The sequence below is a fragment of the Bemisia tabaci genome, chromosome 9 (assembly GCF_918797505.1).
Source record: "Bemisia tabaci chromosome 9, PGI_BMITA_v3".
Lineage (NCBI taxonomy): Eukaryota > Metazoa > Arthropoda > Insecta > Hemiptera > Aleyrodidae > Bemisia > Bemisia tabaci.
This window is the reverse complement of record NC_092801.1, coordinates 3,614,407-3,641,318: the sequence shown is the minus strand read 5'-3', so window position 1 is coordinate 3,641,318 and position 26,912 is coordinate 3,614,407. Positions and strand designations below refer to the sequence as shown.

At 38.6% G+C, this 26,912-nt stretch overlaps 1 protein-coding gene across 1 annotated transcript in view; it reads left to right on the top strand.

The window, feature by feature from the left end:
• The window catches only part of mv (lysosomal-trafficking regulator mauve), a 94,920-nt gene extending 70,679 nt beyond the window's left edge, over positions 1-24,241 (top strand). The window contains exons 18-32 of the mRNA XM_019061635.2: positions 571-744; positions 1,828-2,130; positions 3,296-3,536; positions 4,929-5,059; positions 6,002-6,922; positions 7,798-8,197; positions 8,777-8,992; positions 10,280-10,436; positions 11,276-11,414; positions 12,439-12,677; positions 13,966-14,300; positions 15,570-15,922; positions 16,498-16,742; positions 17,191-17,389; positions 18,794-24,241. Coding sequence (XP_018917180.2) covers positions 571-744; positions 1,828-2,130; positions 3,296-3,536; positions 4,929-5,059; positions 6,002-6,922; positions 7,798-8,197; positions 8,777-8,992; positions 10,280-10,436; positions 11,276-11,414; positions 12,439-12,677; positions 13,966-14,300; positions 15,570-15,922; positions 16,498-16,742; positions 17,191-17,389; positions 18,794-20,353 — 5,613 coding nt within the window. The 3' untranslated portion in view covers positions 20,354-24,241. The remainder of the gene's footprint in view (positions 1-570; positions 745-1,827; positions 2,131-3,295; positions 3,537-4,928; positions 5,060-6,001; positions 6,923-7,797; positions 8,198-8,776; positions 8,993-10,279; positions 10,437-11,275; positions 11,415-12,438; positions 12,678-13,965; positions 14,301-15,569; positions 15,923-16,497; positions 16,743-17,190; positions 17,390-18,793) is intronic.
• The last annotated feature ends 2,671 nt before the right edge of the window (positions 24,242-26,912 follow it).

Sequence of the window (26,912 nt, the reverse complement as noted above, 5' to 3'; positions counted from 1 at the left end):
GTTAATTCAAATTTGGACCTAGAAATTGTTTGCCATTTTTAGCTCAGTTTGTTTGCCATTTTCACATGGCTGTATTTATGACACCAGCAGCAGCAATTTGGCAGCATTTTTAAGGATTAAGTGACACACTTTTTTTTAATGCCGCAATCACACGCTGAATTTAGCAGCTGAATGTGGAAGTCAACAGTCATCGCCCAGCGGCTGAAATTTCGCAAATTCGAGTTATTTTCATCCAGATGTGTATCAAATTTACTCGAATAGTTCAGACAAATCAAACATTAGTCAGATGGTTGCTGAGAATCGTTGCTGAATTTTGCGCATCCCGTGCAAAATTCAGGCATCGGGCCGATGACTTCCACATTCAAGCCACATTCAGCTCCCACATTCAGCGTGTGATTGCGGCATTATGAAGCAAATCCTCCTCTATTTCTATTTTCGTACTTATTTTGTCGAAAGAGACATATGTCGCCTCTGTTTTTACTTCTAATATTTATTTAATTATCAAAGACGCATGTATATATTAGTTTGTTTTTCAGAGGACCTCTTTAACTTATGTTCTTGCCATTTCAGGTTGTTGAACTCGGAGCAGAAGAAAAATATCAAGCCGATGTTTTGTACATTTTACTGAAAATGGCCACATCTGACAATCAGTTGTACATTCAGTTCATCAAAGGGGACTCTTATAAACTCATTCTTAAAGTCCTCCAAAGTCGGAAGGCCAAAGCTGGCTACCATATTCTGAAAGTACGTTTTACGAGTAGAAGTCTCGTCCTTTGCTTTATAATTTGTATGCTTGTACTTTACCTCATTTAAAAGTTAATGCCTGCTTAAAGTTTCCTACCAGAAAGACTCAAGAGGATCTTACCCCAGGTTGCTGTACTTCTGCAGCTAATTTTTTTTTTGTGGAAAAAGCGGATTGAAGCATTGGGAAACCTCATTCATCAGACTACGAGTAACAGACCATGCCAATTGCAAAAGAGCTTGATCTATTCGAGAAAAAATTGTTGCAAGATAAAATGCAAGATTTTGTAACATTTAGAATCTACCAATATGTCTCTTGCATAATTTTTTTTACTTTTTTTTGGTCTCGCAGGATTTCCTCTAGTGTTAGGAACACAAGCCTGGAGTCTTGGGCTCTTGCTTTGTCCTAACTCCTTAAACTGAAGATAAACGACAAAAGAAATTGATAAGAAAATGATTAAAAGAAAAAAGAACTTCCAAGTCAAGGAAACCCTTAAAGTGATTCGATGGACGCTATATTTTGTGTCAAAACGACGTGCGATATATCGCATCGATTAGTTCCATTTTCTCAGCTACTTGTCATTTTTTTCAAATTTTGAGATCACAATTTTGTTTTCGAGGAGACTAAAGAATTCACTTACCAATTTTGACAATCAAATTCAACTTAATAAAGACAAGGTTTTTTAGAGGAAAAATATCGCATTCGATTCTGATATCGAAACTGCTCTCAAATGCGATATTTTCCCTCTAAAAAAAACCTCGCCTACATTACGTTGAATTTGTTCATCAAAATTGGTAAGTGGATTCTCTAGTCTCCTGACAACAGAATTGCGATCTCAGAATTCGAGAAAAAAAAGAGTAGCTGAAAAAATGGAACCCATCGATGCGATATATCGCACGTCGTTTTGACACAAAATATAGCGTCCATCGAATCACCTCAACTATACTCCAAGCACTCAGAATCACTGACTTCTAAATGGCGTGAAGGTGACCTGGAAGTTTCATAACTAATAATCCCTCCTTTTTATGAGTAATTATTATTTTTTTTTTACTATTCCCTTTTTATAATTAATAATTTTATTTCAGGCACTATTCGATGCAGCGTGCGACAAGCCAGGTTTAATCCAGTGTCAGTCCTCGAACTCATTTTTCGTCGCATCGCCGTCTAATCACATTTTGGTCCATCCAGAGCTACTGGTCTATGTGGCTCTTCCTACGTGGCAGCAATGGGAACTGAAGGATGCTACATGCAACCAAGACTCAATCCTGTGCCTTCTTTTCAAAGCTCTCCATGTCTTGCTCAGCGATTCACAGTTTAATGTCGGGGAGTTTAATGTTGAGCAGTTGAATCGGTGTGCTTTGCTTGATGCTGTTTTGAATTTCTGCAAAGTGAGTGTCTTTTCATTTTTCGATCCGTCCTGTCCAACTCAAAAATTTTGGGTGTATTTTTACTGATATTTTAAACCTAAATAGATTTAATTGAATTACAAAATCAACATTTTTATATAAACTATTAAAATTATGATAATAGTAGAAATAATCACACCCATTATTTTAATGTCGATAGTTTATTTAATTTCCAAAAAAGAGCGCATAATTAACAGCATTTAATTTACGTAGAGCGCTACACCCTTTTCTACTGGTCCTGGTACTATTATTACTGGGCGCATTTATTTGAACTTGGTGTTATTGTTACGACTCAAGGAGCTCTACGATGCATTGCATATTTTTTATGTATTTTCAAGTATGGTACTTTAGTATAGTACTTTCCAAAATGGTTTTAAGTATCATTTATGATGAGGCAAAATTTGAAAAGGAGGTATCAATTAGGGTCTTTTCCAGGCCCACCTTAGCTGAATTTCCACGACTTTACGATTTTTTGCTCATTGAAGGTCCATTAAACGAAATACATCATGATTTGGTCATTTCTAGTCTCTTTATGCGCCTATTACTGTCCTAAACACGGGTCTGAGGGCCGATCAGCGGAAAATACGAATTCTTCAGTATTTGACCACAAACCTACAAAACTCCTATTTTTCGCCAAAATCGGCCTCCAGACCCATGTATAGGCCAGTATTTGACCTGGAAAGATACCAGAAATGACCAAATTGTGATGTATTCTGTTAGTCATAGACCTTTAATGAGCAAAAAACAGTAGATTTGAAAATATTCAACTAAGGTAGGCCCAAGAATGACCCTCATTGATACCTCACCTTTCTATCGAATAAAGAAGTAGCTCTGATTAGCTTAATGGGTTTGTGCAGCGATTACTTTCGCCTCTCTCATGTGGCCATGCAGTAACTTTTTCATTCTTCTAAGGCACAGCACAGCATAATCATACGAAAGCTACATCTGGTCTTGTCATCACTTGAACACTTAGGATGAACAAGCGCACCGAATTGGGAATTTTTATCAATTCATTTCTGAAGTTAAATTATTTTCAAGTTCAAATAACTGAATAGAAACTAATGTGCTCTTCAGCGTGGCTGCATCGGAACTTGTTGTTTTGTCTCTTCCCTCTTGCATTTTCCATATAATTTTCTTTTTTTTCCAGCAACGATTTCAATACAAAGAAAAATCTCTTGAACTTGAGCCAAGTGTTTGCTGTTCCATCATCGAGCTCTTGCGCGGTCTGATGGGAGCGCCACCGCAGCTAAATCAAGTAAAGGCTATTTTCAAGTACGTGCTCCTTGCCCACGATGACAGTGCGACGTACATCACAACAGCAAGGTCTAAGTTCTATTTCCTCCTCACGCCAGAGCCACCACCTTCCGGAAAATCCAGTAGAAAAAGAGGTTCGTACCCCCCCCCCCCTCCCTTCGGTTTTCTTGGCTTTGCTACTATTAATCTATAAGGAAGGAGTTCACAGTCATCGATAGACAAATTTGGATCAGGGGAAGGAATAAAGAGGTGAAGAACAGAGTGATGTCTAAAAGAAGAGGGAAAGTGAGAATGACTTTTCTTAACTGATTGATTTTTATTTGTGATCAATGATGTTATAAGTGATGCATTCTAATATTTTTTCTGCAGTTTCTGGTGAGAATTGCATTGCGTCTTTGAAAAGGAATGCTCCCAGCTGAGTTTTTCAATTGTGCTTTATTCCTTATATGTTTAAAAGTGTTTAAGATGTTTCAATATCATCAAAAATCATTCCTTTTTGTCAAAAATTTGATAGTAATAAGTTGAAATTACAACAGCCAGTGTGTCATAATTTTACGAATTTCATTTTACCAGAGACGAAGTTCTTTTTATAATGGCAATTCTGAACTCTTTATGAATAAGATAGTTGATATCAAGTCATCTAACATAACTTTTTTATTTTCGTTCAAATTTAAATTCTAACTTGGTTAATAGGCTTTTTGAGATATATTCAGAGACCATTCAGGCGTTGCGCTCATTATCTTTGCCATATTTTTAACCAAGCAAACACATAATCTTCAACAAAAAGTCATGTTACTTGATGGTTAAAGTTGAAAAATACCAATCTCAGATTGCGACTTTGTAAGTCTCTGCATTTATAGTCATGACAGTTTCTATTAAAAGTTGTTGTAAGTTTTCTTTACTCATTCTTAAAAAAAAATAGAAAAAAAAAGGTCATAGCAAATCCAAGGAAAAATTTTGAATAATTATCTCTGGTGCCAGTAAAATAGAATCAAATATTTTGATACGTAGCAATTGAGATATCGACGGTGTAAGTCGGCAAACACATAACTCGTTTGCGGTGTCTGAAAATCTCCGCCTCTATGTAATTTTTTTAAAAGAGAACAAATTGACATCATTCCTTTGTGTTTTTGCAGAATTTATTTTGCACAGAGAAGAATAATCCCGGCAGTTTTAAAGAATTGCCGTTGAGTAGTTTTCTGTTTAAAAAATAAAGTATGACAGGAAGTCTGCGACGTCGCAAACCGAGTTATGTGATTGCCGACTTACCCTGTCGATAAGCATTTTTTGCATTTACTTATCTTATTGTTACTGCGCTCCATATAGATATAATTGGCCAATAATGATTGATATAACATCTTAAAGGCCACTGACGAATAAAATTCGCAAAAGTACAACACCATGGCTGTTGTAATTACAACATATTCATGTCAAATTTTATTGATATTATCATTGTAAATCTAAAATGTTCAAGTTGCATAAAAAATAACAATGAGTGGCTTCATTAAAATATCTCTCTTTTTCAGGTTCTGTTCTATCCTCTAGACAGCGAACGCGAAATGACTCTAACTCCGCTAGTGAATTGAGTATCAGCCATAGTTTTCGATCCAAGGTATTGGATGCGACCAAACTGAGCAAAGCTCTCACCAATTTACAGGTATGCTCATTTGATGACCCTCATCCATCGGTCTTGAAAAAACACTCTGTATCTGATGAAAGAGTTGAGATGCTTTCCTGAATAAGAGCCCATCATAGCGAAAAATCACGTTCCAGAAAAATGCATTTGAAGTTTCCATAATTACTCTCTGGTCACTGACTGTCATATACAGTGGAGAGTAGATTTTAATTCCTGATGTGAGTCACTGTCAGAGGCCCGAAAATAATAATGAAAAAAAACTTTAGATGTATTTTTCCCAAATGCGGTTTTTGAATATGGGACCTTTTCCAGTGAGCCTTTTGACTCCGTAAAATTTTCTTGATAGGAATTTGGAACTTCATCCTTGAAAGTATTGTACTTTTCCGAAACAGATTAAAAGTGGTCAAACCTGGAAGGTTTCTCTTCATGTTTACCTCACTCAAGGAATTTCAAACCTTTCCAATATAGTTGACCAAAACAAAAACTCAGTAATGGGGTCATTCGAACATTACATGAGCTGACTCCTGAGAACTTTTGGAAATGAAGACTTATATCGACGGCGCAAGTCGGCAATCACATATCTCGTTTGTGGTGTCTGAAAATCTCTGTCTCTATGTTAATTTTTTAAAGGAGAACAAATTGACACCATTCCTTGAAGTTTATGCAGAATTTTCTTTGCACAGAGAAGAAAAATCACGGCAGTTTTAAAGAATTGCTTGTTGAGTAGTTTTCCGTTTAAAAAACAGAGTATGACAGGAAGTCTTCGACATCGCAAACGAGTTATGTGATTGCCAACTTACACCGTTGATATATTTCTCAGAAATGTTTTCATTAATGTACCGTTAAACGAAGGTCATAACTTTCGGTTAAATTAACCCAAGACTGCTTCATCCCAATGTGTTAACCGTTTTCTCCCATTTTTAAGTTTTTAATATGTATATTTTTATTTTTATCGCTCCTCAGATCCAGCAAAACATGGTCTCCAAAAGTTCTAGCCCAGAAACAAACCATTCAGCCGAATCAACCCAGCTGGAAGACATCTGTGAATTCCATGTCGATCCCAGCTCAGAAGTGGACGGTGATGTGAGCAAATGGCAAGAGAACCGGGGCTTTGAGTCAGTGGACGAGTTCATCGCCCAATGTGAGGAGAAGAACGCTAATCGGGCTCTGAATCAGTACTACCGAGGCACGGATCATACAGACTCCGGCCCCAAGGAACGCAAAGTCATCGATCCAAATGATATCGTCATCATTGGAATGGACAACGAATTCCAAGAGGACTCCAGTCTTGATTCATCGGAGGAGAGCAACAAAGAGAAAATCGAGAAATTCCTTGCTGAAAACATGAAAGAAACCACCCTGAATCAGAGAGAAAGCACACTTGAGAGGTCAAGCGAGTATCTTATTATGGAAGGTCTTCTCGTCCTCCTTCGAGACACATTCTTGGTCTTGCCTGATCACATGGTAACCATCCTTACGGATAAAATCATAGGCGCTGCATCTCTTTTGGCAATGCTAAACCATCCTGATGATGGAGTTCGTACCGCTGTAATCAAAGTGTTCTCAGCCTACTTGCAGCGTTGTTCGGAGGACTTGAAAAGCAAGTTCATCAACCGAATGAAAGGCTTTTATCACCTCGCGAACCAGCTCAGTCTGTACCCGAACTCTTCGGCCGAGCTTGTCGAAACTTGTGTGGCGCTGGTGACTGGCTGTTTTTGGCTGCCGCTGGAGGAACAGCTTGAGGCCTATGATGCACTCCAAGACTCGCTCTCGCCTCAGCAGCTAGCTGCCGTTCCAACTGTTCTCGCGTTCCTTCCCACGTCCATCTCGAACATCACGTTGATGGGGAATCTGGTTCATTTTCTGCACTCCTTGTATTGCAAGGTAAATCTGTCTCCAATAATGGATCAATAGTTTTGAACACTGAATGATAGTGATGCTCTTACATTATTCAAGAATGTCAATTTTAAAAATCTTTATTACTAAAAAAAGAAAGATAGAAACAGATACTATTAGTTACAAGAATATGTCATAAAATTGATTACCCAAATTTATCTGTGTTATAAAATTCAGTTCTCTTTTATACTTTGAGGATCGATTGATAAAAAACAAAAAATTTAATATTCAGTAGTTGAGAGCTCGGGAAGTACATGTATCGATGGCCAAAGTGCAAAATCCCATATCCACGGTGTAAGTCGGCAATCACATAACTCGGTTTGGGACGTTGCAGACTACCTGTCATATTTTATTTTTTAGACGGAAAACTACTCAAAGGCAATTCTTTAAAATTGCCATGATTTTTCTTCTCTGTGCGAAGAAAATTCTGCAAAAACGTCAAGGAATGTTGTCAATTTGTTCTCCTCTAAAAAATAGCATAGAGGTGGAGATTTTCTGACACCGCAAACGAGATATGTGATTGCGGACTTGCACCGTTGACATCTCTGTTTGCGACGTTGCAGACTTCCTGTCATACATTACATTTTATTTGGTGAGCTGATCAATGTAATTATTTGAAAACTTCTTTGTTTTTCCTCTCTGCCTGCAAAATATTCTTCATAAATTTCAAGCTATAAAATTGGCTTATTTCTCTTTGAGTTAATAGAATGAGAGCATACATTTTGAAACATTGCTATGGAGGTATATGGTTTGGACCTTAGCCATCGGTAATCCATCTCTCATCAAAATGGGGTATTCAAACCCTTTTTTCTTGCTTATTTTTTTACCTGTTCTTTAACCTTTATGATTTTGCGTGGTATTAGGTCCAGGAGGCTGCAAAGCAGATGTTGAGCTTTGGTCTGGTGGAAGTATTGTGCAAAACCTTGGTCAGAATAGCTCATGACTGTCCCATGCAGGAGGTGACAGATCTTGTCGATCAGCTCCAACAATTCTTTGGTTCAATCGTCACAAACGCTGTTCAGTCGCCCGGGAGTTCCAGCATCCATGTTTTGAACGAGATGCTGCTTATGATATGTTTCCTCGAGAGCGAGGAATGTCTGTCTTGCGGTGTCAAATCAGAGTGCATTCACCTGCTCCGAGAAGTTCACCGCTCGGTTCTTGACACTGCGGTTGAAACGATCATAGATATGATAACGTCGCAGCAGATTCGAGCCACCACTGTAACACGGATCCGCAACACTACGGCTGCTATTTTATCATCAGGTCAGAATTTCATCTCAAAAATCTCCCATTTCATTGTAGTGTTTAAGTTTTTGGAATCGTTCCCTTTTGTTTACAAAGCAAACATTTGTTTGAGTAACCGCAAATTCCACCCTTATTATTATTTCAAAGTCGGAGGCATTTCGCAGTTTGAGTGTCATTTCTGAAAATTTTATGATAGCTCAAAACTCATTTTGTATCTACCTTTGTAGCGGTGACTCGAGTGTTTTAAAAATTGTGAAGTCTACCAAGTAAAAACTCTTGAAGAAACTTATGAAAGAATGAAAGACTCTTGTTTGATCGTCATCCAAAATAAAATGCTATCTTAAAGTTTTCGTACCATTCTTGAAGATTTAGTCAGTTGAATTTTTTTGTTTTTTTTCTAATAAAGGATCAAAATGTAATTGTGATCACCTTTTCAAAGATAGTCAAGTAATTTTTTTTTTTAAAAAAAGGGGAAAAAGGGAAAAAATGTGAAAGAAAAGACAGGAAAAGTCAGGAAATTTTGATATTTCAGATCATTCACCATTAATTTTATTAATACCGTTTCAGCATTAATTTTATTTGTGGATAATTTTTCAGTTTTGTCATCCAGCTACGAAGACGATAAGGATACACTGCCACCAAGCAACATGACATCGTCTTTCTCTACAAGCATGAGCAATTTGAGTTTTACCACCAGCCTGTCGACCCCATCAATCCTCTCCGTTTCAAAACCGAAACAAATCTCCCGCAGTGAGCTAGTGGACCGCTTCAAAATTATCGTCAACCATTGTATGGACTTCATTATCTCAACAGGTATGTAGCCACACAGAGTGGAAAATTGAGCCAAGATTCAAGTTTTTTCACTCTGCTGTGATACATTTTCCAGTCAAATGATTTGTAGAAAAGGGCAAATTTTCACGATCGAATATTATTAACTTTTTTAATTGAAATTTGGCTGTTACCAACTTAGCGAACACAACAGCTGATACAAGTCGAAGGCGAAAAACTTTTGTCTGCTGTTTTTTAGTCATCAATTGTAAAAATCAAGCTTTTCATTTTTCTTAGAAGATCACTTTTGTAATCAGGAATATGTTAGGAAATGCTTCTAAAGCTGTCAGTCAAGATTTCCTTCTGAAGGAATTTTATTTTGGGTTCTCAATGGTTGAAATTGTTTATTTTGTACATTTGATTGCAAAAATCTGCACGATAGGACGTATGGAAATAATGGTTTTTCCTAATTCATTCTTTTAAAGTACGAAGTGAACTAAGTCTTTAGAATTTTTCCAAATGTTTTAACCCTAAATAGCAGGAAAAAAACCCTTTAAAAAATGCCCAAATTGGGGCTCATTTGAAAAAATATTGTTAGCAGGCTCACATGACGTAGCCAGGCAGGGATTTATTTTGGAAAAATTGAACCATAAACCTGCAAAACTTTTTACCACTGCCCCATTGCCAACGTTGAAGTTCAAAATGATTCCTTGCGAGGAAGACCTTGTTTAGACGGCTAGTTCAATATGACAATGATCAGATGATATCGGTATCATGTTAACAAGGTGGGGAAAGGGTGCTGGATCCACACCATTTCGCAAGGAAAACAAAACCAAGAAGTCCCAAAAATTATAATTTGAGTCAAAAATAAATTTCTTTAACTCTAATGAGTACTGGTACGAAACTGAAGAGGGAGAGTGTTCAGCTCAGGCAGTTTGCATGGGAATATTAAGTTGGAGTCACGCCAAGAGATCTGTACCGGTTTTGGTCTTTTTAGACCTCATCAGCAGATCATACTCATCATTGAACCCAACTTAACATGCCGCAAAATCCAAGACGGCATGAAAGTGCTGTCATGAGTATGACCCGAGGCATGACACAAAAGTGTGATCCTCGCACCATCTACCATCGCTGCTAAACAACTTTTATAACGAAAAAAAGAAAACCCGAGAAAATGATCATCAGGGTGGTTGGAGATGCAAACGCATCTAGACTCAATCTCACCTCCGTTACGTACAGTTTAGGCCACATCTTAGTGTTTTTTTTATCATGTTAACCAGTCATTGCGCTATGTCATGCAAGAAAGCTAATCTAGATCTCTTCTTTTCTCAGAGCTGCCTGGTCACGTGTGCAAGGAGGAAACAGAGTTTGCATGTCACATATTTTCAGTATTGCTCAACGGTGTCGCAGCTGTTGTTGAAAAGAAAAGCTCCTCGCGGTCTTCCAGCAACTGGAACATGGTCATGTGGCGGTCACGTGATATTTTAAGGTAATCGTCTAACATATAAATCTGGAAATCTAACAGTCTGAGGGAATGAGCGTAGTTAAAAAGTATTGTATTATATACTGAAAAATTAGCACATTGGTGAAAAATCCAGCCAGCATATAGTTGAATTTCCCAGAATTTTCCTACCTGTAAGTAATGAACTTTCCTTTATTTAAACATTGTGTGGATAACAGCATTCATTAAATTAATAAGGAAGAAGCAAAATTGTCGTACGCTGTGTAAATTAATTAAATGAAAATCACATTTTCACTCAGCCGAATTAAGCATTATGTTGTTTCAAGCCATATTGTAATTCTGCACCCTGATGATGACCAGGTGTGATTAAAAAGCTTTGACTGAGTAAAAATGTGATTTTCATTTAATAAACTTGCACAGCATATGACAATTCTGCTTCTCTTGCATTAATTCATCTTTCGTATTCATTTTACCTGAAAAATGTGTCTGCTCACCTAAGTCGGGTGGAAGAAGGTACTCTACTACCTAGATTAGCTAATCATCGTTTTTTGGAAGCTCCAGCTATCGGGTGCGACATTTTACAAATTTTTTTTCGTTATTTTCTATATATTTCATGTGGTTTTTTGCGTTTTTATGCATTTTCGATTAACTGGCGTTTTCTAGGCTAGGCTTTTCGCCACAAATCATAATTGAGGTATTTTCATATGCTCCTCTCCTGTCTTAGTACTTAAATAGAAAAACTCTTTCTAATTTTTTGAAGTAGTCTGCATGCTCATTGATATCACGCTCAGAACTTTAGGCTCCTTTGTTCTTAGCAACTTGAAAACTTTGTTTTATCTTTTACAATTTTTTGCTCTTTTATCCAGGAATCAAGCTGCAACGCTTTTCTTGTGGTTGCTTGCACCGTTCCAGAGTGATAAAACACGCATGTTTGCAATTAACACCATTTCAAATGAAGCTCAAGTCAAGGATATCCTCTTTAGCCTCCTTCTCACCAATACTCAGGTAAAAAAAATGTCTCATGCTGCTTTAATTGTCGGAAAAAGTTAGACATTTTGTAGAGGTTCACACTTTCATTTCTATTTATTCGTTTTAGATTTAGGATTAATTTTTCACACTGGTGAACGATTGAAATCAAACAATTTTTCTACGAACAGATTATGGTTTGACGAACAAGTCGATTAGATAGCAACAAACAATTTTTGTCTAATTTTAAAAGTGATAACATTGACGCTATGTTGATGATTTTTCATCTTTTTGATCCTCCGAATCAAAGAAAGTAATTATGTAATTCTCTTCTTTTAGTAGTGATTCCGGTATTAGAGTTGCCACTGTCACGAAATACTGGGAAAACGAGGAAATTTCAGGGAAAATGACGAAAGTGTCAGGAAGAAATTAGTCTCCCTTACTTGCTTTCTAGAATGGATTTAACACTTCGAACAACAAGTTTTACCTAAAAACTATTTCACACTTATCTTTTTCACCACCTGGCAAGTACGCAATTGTCACTTGCCAGGGAATTCCATTAAAATGTGTCAAGGAAATTAATTTTTAAAGTCTGTGGCAACCCTACAATGTTTCAATCAGTAGTTTTGTGGCATCAATGTCCTCTTTCACATCGACAGTCAGAATTATTTTAAAACGATATCACTTCTTTTACTAACTTTATCAGTCATATTTATCAAATTTTTGTAGAACCTTTTTCTTACCAATTTTCCAAATTGTTGATGCCGTTTCGAGCAACTGCTCATCGTCAGGTGTTAAAAAACTGGTCTGTTAACTTCCCCGGACGCGGAAACCGAATGACTACTCGCAATCGCGAAAGAGTATCATAATTTTAGTTTTTTAGAAAATTTCTTTCTTCCGATGAGCGGTTGCTCGAAACGGCCGTAGTGTAAAAGCATCAACAATTTGGAAAATCGGTAGGGGAAAGTTTCTACAAAAATTTGAAAAAATTATCTTCAAAAGATATTTAAAAATGGATGTAAGTGCAAAAAGTCTCATTAAATTATTCTCGCCCCTTGTGCAGATCGAACAAAAGTTCATTCTATTCCTGTGGGACCTGATGTACAATGGCTCGAGCCTCCTCCCAACAGAAATGGAGGTCTGTGAAGAGCTCAAGGAGCAGCTGCTCACATGGGACATCGTTTCAGCACAAGCATTTGGTCATGCCCACGACAGATGGCAGAAGGACGTCGCACTAGCCGTCAAAGATTTCGACATGGCCAAGCTGGAATGGGAGAAGTCTGTGGAGCCCTCCATTACGAAGTAAGTATCATATCTTTTCAAAAACTGCCAGTATTAGCTCCAAGTTAACAGACCAGCAGGCTGCGTATTGAAGTGTGTTGACAAAGCAATAGACAAAGAAGGCACAGTGAAAATGGAGCAATCCTATCGGTTGAAGAGCGCTTGCAATGAACAAAGGATAGACCGAGTTTAACAGAAGGACTCATGTCCGTCAGCTGTGGCGGCGTGTTCTGGGCAATGCAATTGTTTTACAAGAGAAACCCATTGTGAAAGGATTCGATTAACAGGGTTTTTGAAGCGAATGCCTTAATAATGCGATTCTTTACTGCAATTTCACGGAAATCGAGAACCGTTATCGATGTTCGAATCATTCAAATTGCCACAACCACTGGTCCTGCCGTCGCTGTTTGTTTGGTCTATTACTTACCGTTTTTGTCCTTTGCAACTACCTACTTGCTTACGTAAGACCGCTCCATTTTCTTTGCAGTTTCTTTGTCTATCACTTACAGTTAGTCTATCTATTTCAATAAGCAGCCTGCTGTCTTGTAAACTTTCTACCCGAACGAAATAATAGAATTTGTTAGATGATTTTAGGTATTATCTATCAACGATCTGCTTTGAATTTTGGAATCTTCCAAACACCACATGAGAGAGGAGGAGGGGTTGTTAGTCTCCAGTTCAAATATCTTATCACATTTTAATTAGCAGTCCATCTTAATGGTCTTCGAACCGTTTGGAGTCCTGACCCGTATTTTAACGTCACCTCAAAATTTTAGGAACTGGGAAGATTTTTGACAGCATTGCAAGAAATTTTTTAATGAGCATTGATGTAACAGAAATCAAGGCTGGCTCAATTTTTTAGCTGTCCTTTTTAACCAATGCCTCTTATTTCTGCGTGTGGATCTCTGATTTCCAGACCTCTCTTGCAAATGGATGGTCCAAGTCCAAAACCACGGCTTTCCATTCGTGACGTTGCAGACTTCTTGTCATACTTTATTTATTTAATTTTTTTTTTTTTTGAAAACTAATTTATGTAATTCCTTGAATTTTTCCTTGCTGTTAGCAGAATACTTTATTTAAATTTTAGACTTTAAAGTTGGCTTGTTCTTCTTTCTTAAATAAAATAGCAGAAATATTGAAACATCACAACGGAGGTATGTGGTTTTGCACTTTGGTCTCATTGGTCACATGAGTAATCTTCCATAAAGACATAAATGATTATTCCTCTTCAACTTAAAGACAAATCCAAAATAAAATGATTTTTGTAGTCTGGGACAAGTTTAAGGTTTGACCTTTTGTTTTCCTTCAGGTGCATTTTTAAATGGGAAACGTTAGTGGGAACTTTGGTTGAACTTGGGGCCGCCATGACAACGGAGGTGGTGGAATCGCAGCATCGGCAGAAGAAAGGACTGCTCGAGCTGATGAAGGTGGAGCATAGTAAAGCGGTGGACGCTACGATGCGCTGGCAATCAATCGTGCAACAGCTGACCCATGAACGTGCTGTTTGGTACTCGCCCGACACTTATCTTCGAGCGTGGCAGCTTGATCCCACCGAAGGCCCCGGCAGGGTTCGCAACCGACTCCAGCGCTGTAACCTCAACATTGATAACCGTTTCTTCAAACTTGAATATCGCAACAAACATGGTAAGCGACAATGTCAGTACTTGGAGGGGATGCAGAATCCTGTGGAATCTTTCTGAGCTCAGTGTGTGCGATTGGTGTTCAATTTCCGCTGTATCTCATAGAAAGTAAATTGTGATCCTCAAATGAACAGTGCTAATATTTTTATCACCGTGTATAACTTCAAATTTTATGGAGATTAGGCTAACTGCATTGCATATTACCTTACTTCTTCTGGTGTTTTATTTTTGACAGAAAACCAAGCGACATCCCCGCCTTGTAATTTTGTAGCAATTTTTTGTGGTATCAGGGCGATTCAGAGAAAGTTTCAAGCTGTCCTATCTCTAAGTTTTTGGTTAATAGAGATGAAACATGAGAGAAAATGAGGCACTGTGAACTGCAGTTTGGTTGATTGCGGTTTAGCCTTTCAATTTTTGAAATACGTCTAAGTAAATAATAAAATGAACGAAAATTTTAGTCAAAAAGAGGAAATGAGGTCAATATAGATTTAATTTTTGAAGGTACAAATCCGTGTTATTATGCACAGCCTAGTCCACAAAGTAATACAAATTAAATGGAGAGCAATTCTGAAATCCAAGCTGTGGGCCGATTATTGAAATTTATAGACAAAGAAGACAAAAGGGAAATAAAGCAATCCTATTGGTGGAAGCGGGTAGTTTCAATGGACAAAGGAGGTAAGTAATAGACTAGCTAAGGGCAACCCAAGAAAGATCCCTAGTCTATATCAACCTCCGGTTTCAACCAATAGGATTGCTCCTTGTTCCCTATGTCTTCTTTGTCTATTGTTTTGTCCATCAATTTCAATAATCAGCCAGCTGGAAGGAGAAAGCAAATGATAAAAAGTCTAAATATTAGAGAAATCTGAAACTAATTGAACAAGTTTAACTGGATTTGGCTTAACTACGTCAGACTTTATATAATTTTCTCTGCGTTTCATTTCTTAAAAAAAAAAACTAAGCATCAGTGAGACTTGAAATTCTACTCTACATAATCGAGGGTCAATTCACAGACAGTTTAAAGATGTTTAGTAGTTCAGTCTCGAGACTTCATTACCAGTGAAAGAAATATGTAACAATGTTAAAATTTGTAAATACTGAGAAGAATGAATCTAATTCCTAACTTATTGATGAATTGAATCGTTTACTGCCTCTGTTTATGCTATTTCTTCCCCAAGAAGTACCAGGTTATCACTTTCAAATTTTTTAACTGTTTAAATGTTTTCATAAAACTTCTTTCCAAAAAAGTCATTTTTTTTATTTCTTTATTTATTAGGGCTGCCAACGAAAACACCTCTGTCGTACCTACAGACGTCCAACTGCGATGCAAAGAACGTTCTTTTGATAGACAAACTGCACACATCAGAGAAGATCGTTCACATGTGTACGTGTCAGATCGTGCAGCCAGCATCAGAAGTGTCCGGTGAGCTGCTCATCGGGGCGGCCTCAATTTATTTCATCCCGAATGTCGATGCTGAGGAATCGATGGAGTTGGAGGGAACGTCCATTGTTATGAAGTTCGATGAAATTAAGGAATACCATAACCGGCGCTACCAGCTCCAGGAGCGTGCTATTGAGATGTTCCTCCTCAACGGCCGAACCTACTTGATCGCGTTCCAGTCATCCATCGTTAGTCTCATTCATTATCTCATGTTTGTACTGAACATTGATGGTCAAATACAAGACAATGTATCTCCATTATAGTGTCTTAAAATTTCCGCTCCTATTTTATTTTTTTAAAGAGAAACAAATCAACTTCATAGCCTAAAATGTACACAGAAGACTCCTCTAACAAAGCAGAAATATGTAGGAGCTTTTTATGGAATTACCTTGACTAGTTAGGCTAAGTAAATAATTGAAGTGTTTCACGTTTATTATTGCCACTGCAGACAAGAATGATAAGTTCAATTTTTCAGCCAAAGCACTGGGACGTCGAGTTGTTTATTTCAGTTAAAATTTATTTGCACAGGACCAGGGACTGACAGCACCTCTTAAATGAAACTTTAGTTCAACACTGATTGTTGGGAATATTGCACCAGCGCAGAGCTTGGCAGAAGCTTACATGCTCATAATGGCAAATTTGCAATACTGCAAGAAGCAGTCATTGCCAGTCATCGGAGATCAACATGTTGAGTTAATTTTTTAGAATAACAAATAGGTAATGTCTGCTCGGAACCATCAGTAATCATCTCTTCGGTTTTCAGGAGCGGGATAATTTCGTGAAAATGTTAAGCGAGTGTCCTCTCCCGAATCGAGTCAACGGCGATGTTTTGATCGACGCTGTTCAGCTATGGCGGGAAGGGCTACTCAGCAACTGGGACTACCTGACTTTGCTCAATAAAATGGCTGGCCGCTCATACAACGACCTCATGCAGTACCCAGTCATGCCTTTTATTCTGGCCGACTACACTTCCCAAGTCCTTGACCTCACCAACCCTGCCTCGTTCAGGTATGTTTTTTTATAGTGTGAAATAATTTGTTCAAAATGATGCAAGAGGTTGAAGCAAAGGAAAGGCACGGAAAAAGAGACATCTCCACCCAAATAAGGTCGTGAGTGACAAAGAGAGTAGAGTGTTAACTGTTGGTGAACTCTGCAGCATCGCAAAACCAAGATATGAATTTCTCCAGTTTCACCATTTATATGCAAAACTCGGTTTGGACATTTTGACCCCTCCTTGCTCCTCATAACGCTTTCGTGACGGAGAATTTAAAGTCAGCCATTCAGTCAATTGTAGTCAAGAAAAGTTTTTCTTTCGAATGTGATGATACCCTTGTTTCTCCATATTTTACAAATTATGCTAGTAAGTGAAAGTAATTTCTGAAAATTCCAGAAAGGACGCCTTATCTTTTCCCGAGAGCTGCTTTTTCGGTCTACTAATTGTTTTATGCTCCACTAGGAATTTGAAGAAACCAATGGCTGTCCAAGATAAAAAGAACGAGCAGCACTATATCGGATCATATAATTATTTGAAGCAGGAACTGACAGATGCTGTGAGCATGATGACTCCTTACCAAGAACCATACCACTACGGTTCACATTACTCTAACTCAGGAACTGTTCTTCACTTTCTCGTCCGAGTCCCTCCGTTCACTCAGGTGAGAGCAATTTTCAAAATTATCATCTCGTCTAGAGACTGTGCCCCAAAAACTTAAGTGTATGTAGTGAGTTTTGTTTTTTCGATTCTTATTTTTGTCAAGTCACAATAATTAGGTAAGTAAGAAAGCCAGATAGCATGTCATGAAGGTCTCAGTTTTTTTTTTTTTTTTTTTTTAAAAAAACTAAATTTAAGCTACTATTTAACTAAAAAATCAGCTTAAAATAATGTTATGACTGTTACTCTAACAGGAGATCCCTGCCGTCTACAGTGAAAATTCCATAATCCCATTAAATTTTTAAAGTTTTCATCCTCCCATAATATTTCATTACATGAGAACCTGATGGCTATAATGTTCCATTTTGTGCGTTTGAGTTCTCAATGATATGCCTCAATTTTTCTAGAATTATGAAGGGTAAATACTCGTCAGAGCTCCTGTGGCGAAACATTATGTCGGAAAAAATTGAACAAATCTTCAATGGAATTCACAGCGTTTTTGCTTTAGACGATAAAGGAGCAAATAGTAAAAGAGAGAACAACAGGTTTGAGACTGCGTTACCATGTGTTTGTCAATGAATTTATCACTCTTGTGAGATCACAAATTTCTTTTTGAGTCTTAAATCCATACTCTAACAAACTAATTATTCGATACCAAGTGTAGAAAAATGCAAAATGGAATGTTTTAGGAGGCAAAAAATATCTTACTTGACGGATCAGCCCTCATGCTAAACTCACTAAAGTATACCAAACATTTTTAACCTTTCCTGAAATCTTGGAAGTGCCTCAACTTTAGCTTTCACAACATGTGTCTGTCCTTGGAGGAAGCAACAGATTCAGCTTCTGTACACTCAGGCAAATTTTTTGGAAGAGCTTTTTTTCCTTTTTTTTTTGTTGCAAAATTGATTTGAAACATTGGCCTTCGAATTTATAATAGAAAACATTCTCTTAGTATCCCAAAATAGGGGTTGCAAGAAATTTAGTTTATTCTCATACCAATGTTAAGCATAAAATTGCTTTTTAATCAGATGATAATAAGCTTCAAACTTGGTAGCGGGCTGATTATTGAAAATTTTAAGACATCGAAAATTGATAGGTATATTGCATGATTTAGGTAGAGCTTTGTTTTGTGTCACCGTATCAACATAGACTCAATAATAGGGCTGCAGATCATAATTTTAAATAGTTTTTTTTTGTAAAAACCTGTTTCCAGTCACAAAATTTGAACTGTCTTAGTCCAAGGTCGGTTTGACATTTTTGGGCGGTCCTCGCACTGGGATTTTTGCGAATCACTTAACCATACACCATTGCCATTATCTCCAACTTTCAATTTTAGGCAAGTCATAATGTTCAAATAATTTTTCATGTATGAAGCCTACGGCATTCCAATGTACGCTCACTTTTTCAGATGTTCCTGAATTACCAAGATGAGAATTTCGACCTACCCGACCGCACTTTCCACTCCCTTCACACAACATGGCGGCTCACCTCATCCGAGTCAACAACGGACGTGAAGGAAATCATTCCAGAATTCTTCTGCCTCCCTGAATTCCTCACAAACCGTCATGGCTTCAACTTTGGTCTGCGACAGAACGGGGAACGAGTAGATGATGTGCAGCTCCCTCCCTGGGCCAACTCGGACCCGCGACTCTTCATCCTCATTCACCGCCAGGCCCTCGAGTCAGAGTACGTGCGAGAGAATCTCCCGCACTGGATCGACCTTGTTTTCGGCTACAAACAAACCGGTAAACCAGCTGTTGATGCGATAAACGTTTTTCACCCTGCAACTTACTACGGTTTTGACGTAGATTCCATCCCAGACCAGTTAGAGCGAATTGCGTGGCAGACCATGATCCGAACGTATGGTCAAACCCCACGCCAGCTGTTCACAGCACCTCATCCGATGATCGTCCAGACCCTGACTCCGAAAATAACTGTCCCTAGCCGACCGGTATTCAAGAGCGTCAAAGGTCTCCAGTGGGGTTCCTTTGTTGGATCACCAGCAGAACAAGTTCCTTCGGTTGTATGGCGTCATCAGCATCGTATTCCAGTCGCTAGCTTGGTTCCACTTCTCACAAACGATGTTTTTGGTCTTGCCCCGAAAACCTCTCTTTTGTTATCCTATGCTAAAGAAAGAACTTTAAGCCTCGTCAGCCGTGAAGATACTGTCCTAGGATGCGCGGTTGCTTCATGGGGTCATGCTGACAATGTGATCAGACTCAAGCTGCGGAAAGAAAAGCCGCCAAAACCGATTATTCGCACATCGCCATTGGATCCAGTCACGATTTGTGCCTCAGCGCCTGATTGCTCGCAGCTTTGGGTGGGACACGAATCAGGGAATATCACAATTTATCGTTACACTTTTAATTACAATCAAGGCAGTGTTGACTTAAATCAAGAACCCGTCAAATTGCTCGGCCATGCTGGCCCTGTGTTAAGTCTCTCCGTCAATCGAGCATTTAGTATTGTTCTATCCGGCTCAGCTGACGGATCAGCCATCATATGGGACTTGAATAAATTGACTTACGTCAGGTCCGTACCTGCAATTAATCTGCCGATCAATCTGGTTTCCGTTTCCAGTACTCTCGGAGACATAGTTACGGTTGGTAGCGAGACGGACAACTCCATTCTTCGCCTGCACTCGATTAATGTCACTCTAATCGGTAGCCTGACAACAACTCCAAAAATTACATCGGTTTGTTTTTCAACAGCCCCTGAAGGATTGTCTGTGAATGTCATTGCAACAGGCATGGAAAACGGTACTGTGAAACTTTGGAGCACATGGGACTTGAGTCCTGTGGGTGAGATCTGCGTGAATAATCTACAATCACCGATTATCGGTCTTACGTATTCGCACGATTCCCAGCACTTGTATGCCTCGGCAGCTGATGGTGTGGTCGTAATCTGGGAGGGCACCTCGACAAAGACGGTTAGCAAGACGCCCAACTTTTTAAACTTGACGTTATGACACACAGGCGCATTTTCAATGGCAGAAGCCGTAGAGATAGTTTAAAATATGAACTCGCAGAAGTTTCTGGGTAAATCAAGTCGCTAGAGGCCAAGAGTTTGTGTCCTGAACACTGAAATGTGTCTAGCATCTGCTGTTACTCCTACACTAATTTTGATTCCAACAGATTCCTCAAGCAGAATAGAAGTTGCTGTTGGAATGTTGTCAGTGATGATGTGAAATTCTATCTTAAGTCTTTGAATCATAATGTGAAAAATGGTTCACACTTTCAACAAGAAACCGAAACTTAATGACTTTTTAAGACCAAGACCCATCAAAAACTTTGGAGTAAAGTATTTCAGAAGTTTGCTTGTATTGGGGGAAAAATCGATCAGACTTCGTGATCTCCTAACCTGTTACTGGCTAGCAGCTCAAAGTGAGCGCGGAAGTAGTTTATTTCATGACTACATTAACTGGTCATTTTGGCTGTAACATATCATGTCATTTTAAGAATGTGTCCTATAATGATTTAACTATCCTCATGTCAGACTTTTTGATGAAAGCGAGAAGCTGTTGTTTATTTTGAAAGCAGCAGTACAAAGAATTATTTAAGAAAAAGGGATTAATGAATATTTCCTTGATAATATTGATTTTTCCCTAGGTACTACTGGCAAACGTTATTTTTTGAACAAAATTTCAGATCGGATGGATATTTATACTTTGTTTTAAGTATCGGCGCAATAATTTTCTAACATTCTGTGAATCATCTACTTTCAGTCTGAACATTTTTACTGAATGTGTCTGTGACACCAACTTATTTTAAACCATTTTCTGAAAGTATGAAGTGAACTAAGCTCATAGGACTTTTTTCAGATCTTTTTAACCATAAATGGCAAAGAAAACCTGTTTTGAAATTGTCCAAAATGGGACTCGTTTGAAACGATATTTTCGGCAAGCTCTGATGTAGCCAAGTTGGGAAAACTGCGCTTGCTAATTGGCTGAACCTCAATTCAGGCATTGCCTTGCTACGTCAACTTGACTGTCGGATTTTCATTATCTTTTTCTCCCCTCAGAAATGCTCTTTTGAACTTTTTGGTTTTTTTATACACACAAAAAAAAGAAACTCGTGCTTTGTTAAACATGCTCCAAAGAATACTGCAAAACGACTTTTGGAAGATTATGTTCTCAACTTGCGTCAACTGAGTGCAATAAATCTGCGTATTTTTAAAAATTGGTTAAAAATATTGAAAGAAAACAAAAGGAAGAAAGAAAAAAATTGATTGAAGATGATTAAAACTTGAGCCAGGTCTGCAGACTACCGTTTAATTTTTCTCTCTTCCCTTGTTTGAAGTGAATTCAAGTTGAAAAAACATTAAAGAGTTATAATTATTGTAATGATACCAAGAAGTCAATTGAAAAAAACCTTAACTCTAAATCCTACGCAAGGGTCAAAACAAGTTAAAATGAATATTTAAAATGTTTAAGCGCACCTACTTGCACTTAAAATATATTCATTGGAATGCATTTTGTAGCACTTAAGCCCCCACCTCAAGCATCAGTAAATTCAAAATGGGTCTCAATCAATAAATTTGAAGTACCAGTGAGTACGCTAAAATATTTAAAAAATTTTATTCAAGTCAGCGGAAGTTCAAGAAAAGGAAGGACTAGGCTGACACAGGTTGAAATAATGATATGAGGGGATTTTTGGCCTTTAGAGCGGTATCTTTTGCACTCTTGACACAAATTGCACCATGCTGGTGGACTGCTTGCAATAAATTTCATTGGAACGGAACTTATTCTATTGAGAAGTATTGTTGCATTTCTTCATATTTCTTGGTTTTTTTCTTTTGTAATCATAAGTATTATTAATCGTAGGCTAAGTTTATCACCATCAGGCAGTATCTGCCACAGAGGCGATGTATTTTCTCCGTTTTGTTAGTATTTTTATTGAAGTTAGAAAATAATTGTTAAGCTGTTTTGCATCGTAAAGGAGGTCAAAATTTTCGAGCGTTTATCGATGAGGTGTTACTGTGTAACATTAGGGCCAACCGTCGGCATTCAACTTGTAGTATAAATTGTTTGCACCATCGACTGTAGAGCCGTCATATCATCATTAAAACAATCGATAATGAAATAATATTTTTCTAAAATTTTTAGGCCCTTTTTTTAAAAATCACGGTTCAACAAAACAACTTCATGAGTCTTTAGAATCCTGTCTTCCTCAAGGTTTTTGAGCTGTGATGCTCACCTGCGATTCTCCTTTAAATTGAGGTCATATTTTTATTAAAAATTGCAATTAATCTGACCATATCTACCGAGTGCCTTACGATTATTTTGCAGCTCGAGAGCTTAGATATCCGTAGAGGAGAAGCACTGCCTTATGAACTTGTAAATTTTGTTTACCCCTCCCTCAACCCAAAATGTGCCATGATGATCTAAAAATATGTTATTCTTTGTTACTGTTATTTTTTCTCTTAGAATTGTAGATTATAAGGTTTCAATTTATCGGCGTAGACAATGTTTTCTGTCTCACGCCTTCTTTTTTTTTGTATATTTTTCTGCAATTCAACATTCCCTCTCACTGCCTGTATTGAAATTGTACCTGAAGACTGCGTCTTCTTTTCACTTCCCCTGCACCAGCATTTATCAGTCTCTCTTTCAAATTTTCTCCTCTTTTGAGTTCATCCAACAGTGCCAAGTGTCGTTATCTTCCAGTATTGTAGAAGAGCAATTTGCTCTTTATAAAGAATGTCTACGTCTTCTCTCTCAATCTATTTTGAGTCTTCCAGAAATATCATTTATCATAGCATTTAAGTTACCAGTGCAATTTCTTCCCAAAGAAGGAGAATACAACCATTTGGCATTTTTAATTCAGTGTAGTAAAATGATAGGAAAAGAGAAAGGACGACAAAAATAGGAGGTGTTCGCATTTCAGGCATCATCTGAAAAGAGGTTGATGACTTCGAAGGGTACAGACTTTTTGTCATCAGTTTTCTTGGAAAATTATTTTTTTAATGCCCCCCTTGTGCCTCTTCGTTTTTTACTCTTCGAATTTCGGGTTTTGCCGGAATATTGATGCCAAATTTCACTAAATTTGCCATAGTGTGAACAAAGCAGAAACTGCCTCCTCCTCCTTATTTTTCGTCTGAGAATTATGAATACCTTACATTCTGCAGAATCATAGTTTTGTTGCATCTCTTTTAAACTTGCCTTCATTTTTGCTTTCATTGGGAATGAAGTGAACCTTCTTTTCCTGTTTCCTTAGCTTCAAGAACCTCGGTATCCATTTCCCCCACGTTTAATAGAAGCACACCATGATTGTTATTCTTCATTTAATTTAACCTTGATTATTAGGTACGTTATTATGGGTGGCTCGTTTATTTAAGCATATATTTTATTCCCAACGTTCTTGAAAAACTTCCGTGAGAGAATATCCTCAGTACCTTGTAAGTATTGTGGCCTTAATTTTAAATTTCATGCAGCTTTTTTTAACCTTTGGTTTTAATTCTGCAGCTTTAAAGAAACAGTGCAGCTCATCGTTGTATGCATGTTGTGCGCCGTTATTTTTAAGTGAAAATGAATTTTCCATCTTGGCCGGAAAGAGATGATTTGTGTTTTTGAAGAGATCTGGATAAATTGTCTGCGTTGTTATGTGTTAAATGAACCAGGGAATTTTATTTTTGTATTGATCACGCAAATGCTTTGTACTGTGATATTTGGAGTTTGTTTGTACAGTTATTTTGTAGTATTATCTGAATCGACTGATCCTTGCAGCTGTTAAGTTGCATTTTCCCTTAAATGATGTACATTTCCCTTCATTGTTGCACAGACTCATTCCAGTCTATTCTTCTGGTTATATATGTATTATGAATTCTTTTAATAAAAGTTAATTATTATAATTTTTGCAAACGATTTGTTCTTCATAGTACTGAAAATGCCGAAATGAAATTGGATCAATTTTGGAATCAGAAAAATGCAAAGATCTTGTAAACCTGTGGTCATAGAGCAGAACGGACGAAATTCTCTAGCCCTCCTGAAAATATGACTTAAATGAGGCTACTTTTGCACCCTGTCATAGGCCTATGGGGTCAGGGTCCCCATAGGGTCAATTTTAATTTTAAAAATTATGGTGCTGGTAGATTTTTTATTACCTATGATGAAAAGAGGATGCTTTTCTCAACCTAAAAAATCTGAATAACTCAACAAACGTTAGTCGCAGAGCAAGCTATGCTGAAATTTTAAAAATGAATTCATTCTTAACCGGAAAAATGGAATGATCTCTTTAAAGTCGTTCGTCGTCAATCAAACATGAACTAATTATCCGGCCCTTCGGAAAATGTTTGATTTACTAAAGAGTTTCGCGGAAGTTCATTGACCGAGCGTTTTTTGCCGATCTAGCCGACTCGCAGAGCTTTTTTGACCAGAAAATCTCCAATTTCCCGAAAATTTTTCTCGATTTTGGAGGAGAAAAAAAAATTTGAGATTCGTGTCGGATCTTACATAGTTGGAGGCGTAGAATCCATTTCCGGTGGTCCCGCTGCTCGCCGGAGCTTTCCGAGCACGAAACGGTCAAAAACGAGTGTTTTGACCGTTTCGCGAAAGTTCATTGACCGCGCGTTTATCGCCGATCTAGCGAACTGGCGGACTCGCAGAGCTTTTTTGACCAGAAAATCGGACTCAGCGGGTCATTTCCAAGGGGACTAGCTCGGTTTCAGCCCGATCGGAGAACTTTCGATTTTGACCCCGAAATTTTACTCCATGGTACCCCTGTCGATTTTTCTCGATTTTGGAGGAGAAAAAAAATTTCGAGATTAGTGTCGAATCTTACATAGTTGGAGGCGTAGAATCCATTTCCGGTCGTCCCGCTGCTCGCCGGAGCTTTCCGAGCACGAAACGGTCAAAAACGAGTGTTTTTGACCGTTTCGCGAAAGTTCATTGACCGCGCGTTTATCGCCGATCTAGCGAACTGGCGGACTCGCAGAGCTTTTTTGACCAGAAAATCGGACTCAGCGGGTCATTTCCAAGGGGACTAGCTCGGTTTCAGCCCGATCGGAGAACTTTCGATTTTGACCCCGAAATTTTACTCCATGGTACCCCTGTCGATTTTTCTCGATTGTGGAGGAGAAAAAAAATTTCGAGATTAGTGTCGAATCTTACATAGTTGGAGGCGTAGAATCCATTTCCGGTCGTCCCGCTGCTCGCCGGAGCTTTCCGAGCACGAAACGGTCAAAAACGAGTGTTTTTGACCGTTTCGCGAAAGTTCATTGACCGCGCGTTTATCGCCGATCTAGCGAACTGGCGGACTCGCAGAGCTTTTTTGACCAGAAAATCGGACTCAGCGGGTCATTTCCAAGGGGACTAGCTCGGTTTCAGCCCGATCGGAGAACTTTCGATTTTGACCCCGAAATTTTACTCCATGGTACCCCTGTCGATTTTTCTCGATTTTGGAGGAGAAAAAAAATTTCGAGATTAGTGTCGAATCTTACATAGTTGGAGGCGTAGAATCCATTTCCGGTCGTCCCGCTGCTCGCCGGAGCTTTCCGAGCACGAAACGGTCAAAAACGAGTGTTTTTGACCGTTTCGCGAAAGTTCATTGACCGCGCGTTTATCGCCGATCTAGCGAACTGGCGGACTCGCAGAGCTTTTTTGACCAGAAAATCGGACTCAGCGGGTCATTTCCAAGGGGACTAGCTCGGTTTCAGCCCGATCGCAGAACTTTCGATTTTGACCCCGAAATTTTACTCCATGGTACCCCTGTCGATTTTTCTCGATTTTGGAGGAGAAAAAAAATTTCGAGATTAGTGTCGAATCTTACATAGTTGGAGGCGTAGAATCCATTTCCGGTCGTCCCGCTGCTCGCCGGAGCTTTCCGAGCACGAAACGGTCAAAAACGAGTGTTTTTGACCGTTTCGCGAAAGTTCATTGACCGCGCGTTTATCGCCGATCTAGCGAACTGGCGGACTCGCAGAGCTTTTTTGACCAGAAAATCGGACTCAGCGGGTCATTTCCAAGGGGACTAGCTCGGTTTCAGCCCGATCGCAGAACTTTCGATTTTGACCCCGAAATTTTACTCCATGGTACCCCTGTCGATTTTTCTCGATTGTGGAGGAGAAAAAAAATTTCGAGATTAGTGTCGAATCTTACATAGTTGGAGGCGTAGAATCCATTTCCGGTCGTCCCGCTGCTCGCCGGAGCTTTCCGAGCACGAAACGGTCAAAAACGAGTGTTTTTGACCGTTTCGCGAAAGTTCATTGACCGCGCGTTTATCGCCGATCTAGCGAACTGGCGGACTCGCAGAGCTTTTTTGACCAGAAAATCGGACTCAGCGGGTCATTTCCAAGGGGACTAGCTCGGTTTCAGCCCGATCGCAGAACTTTCGATTTTGACCCCGAAATTTTACTCCATGGTACCCCTGTCGATTTTTCTCGATTGTGGAGGAGAAAAAAAATTTCGAGATTAGTGTCGAATCTTACATAGTTGGAGGCGTAGAATCCATTTCCGGTCGTCCCGCTGCTCGCCGGAGCTTTCCGAGCACGAAACGGTCAAAAACGAGTGTTTTTGACCGTTTCGCGAAAGTTCA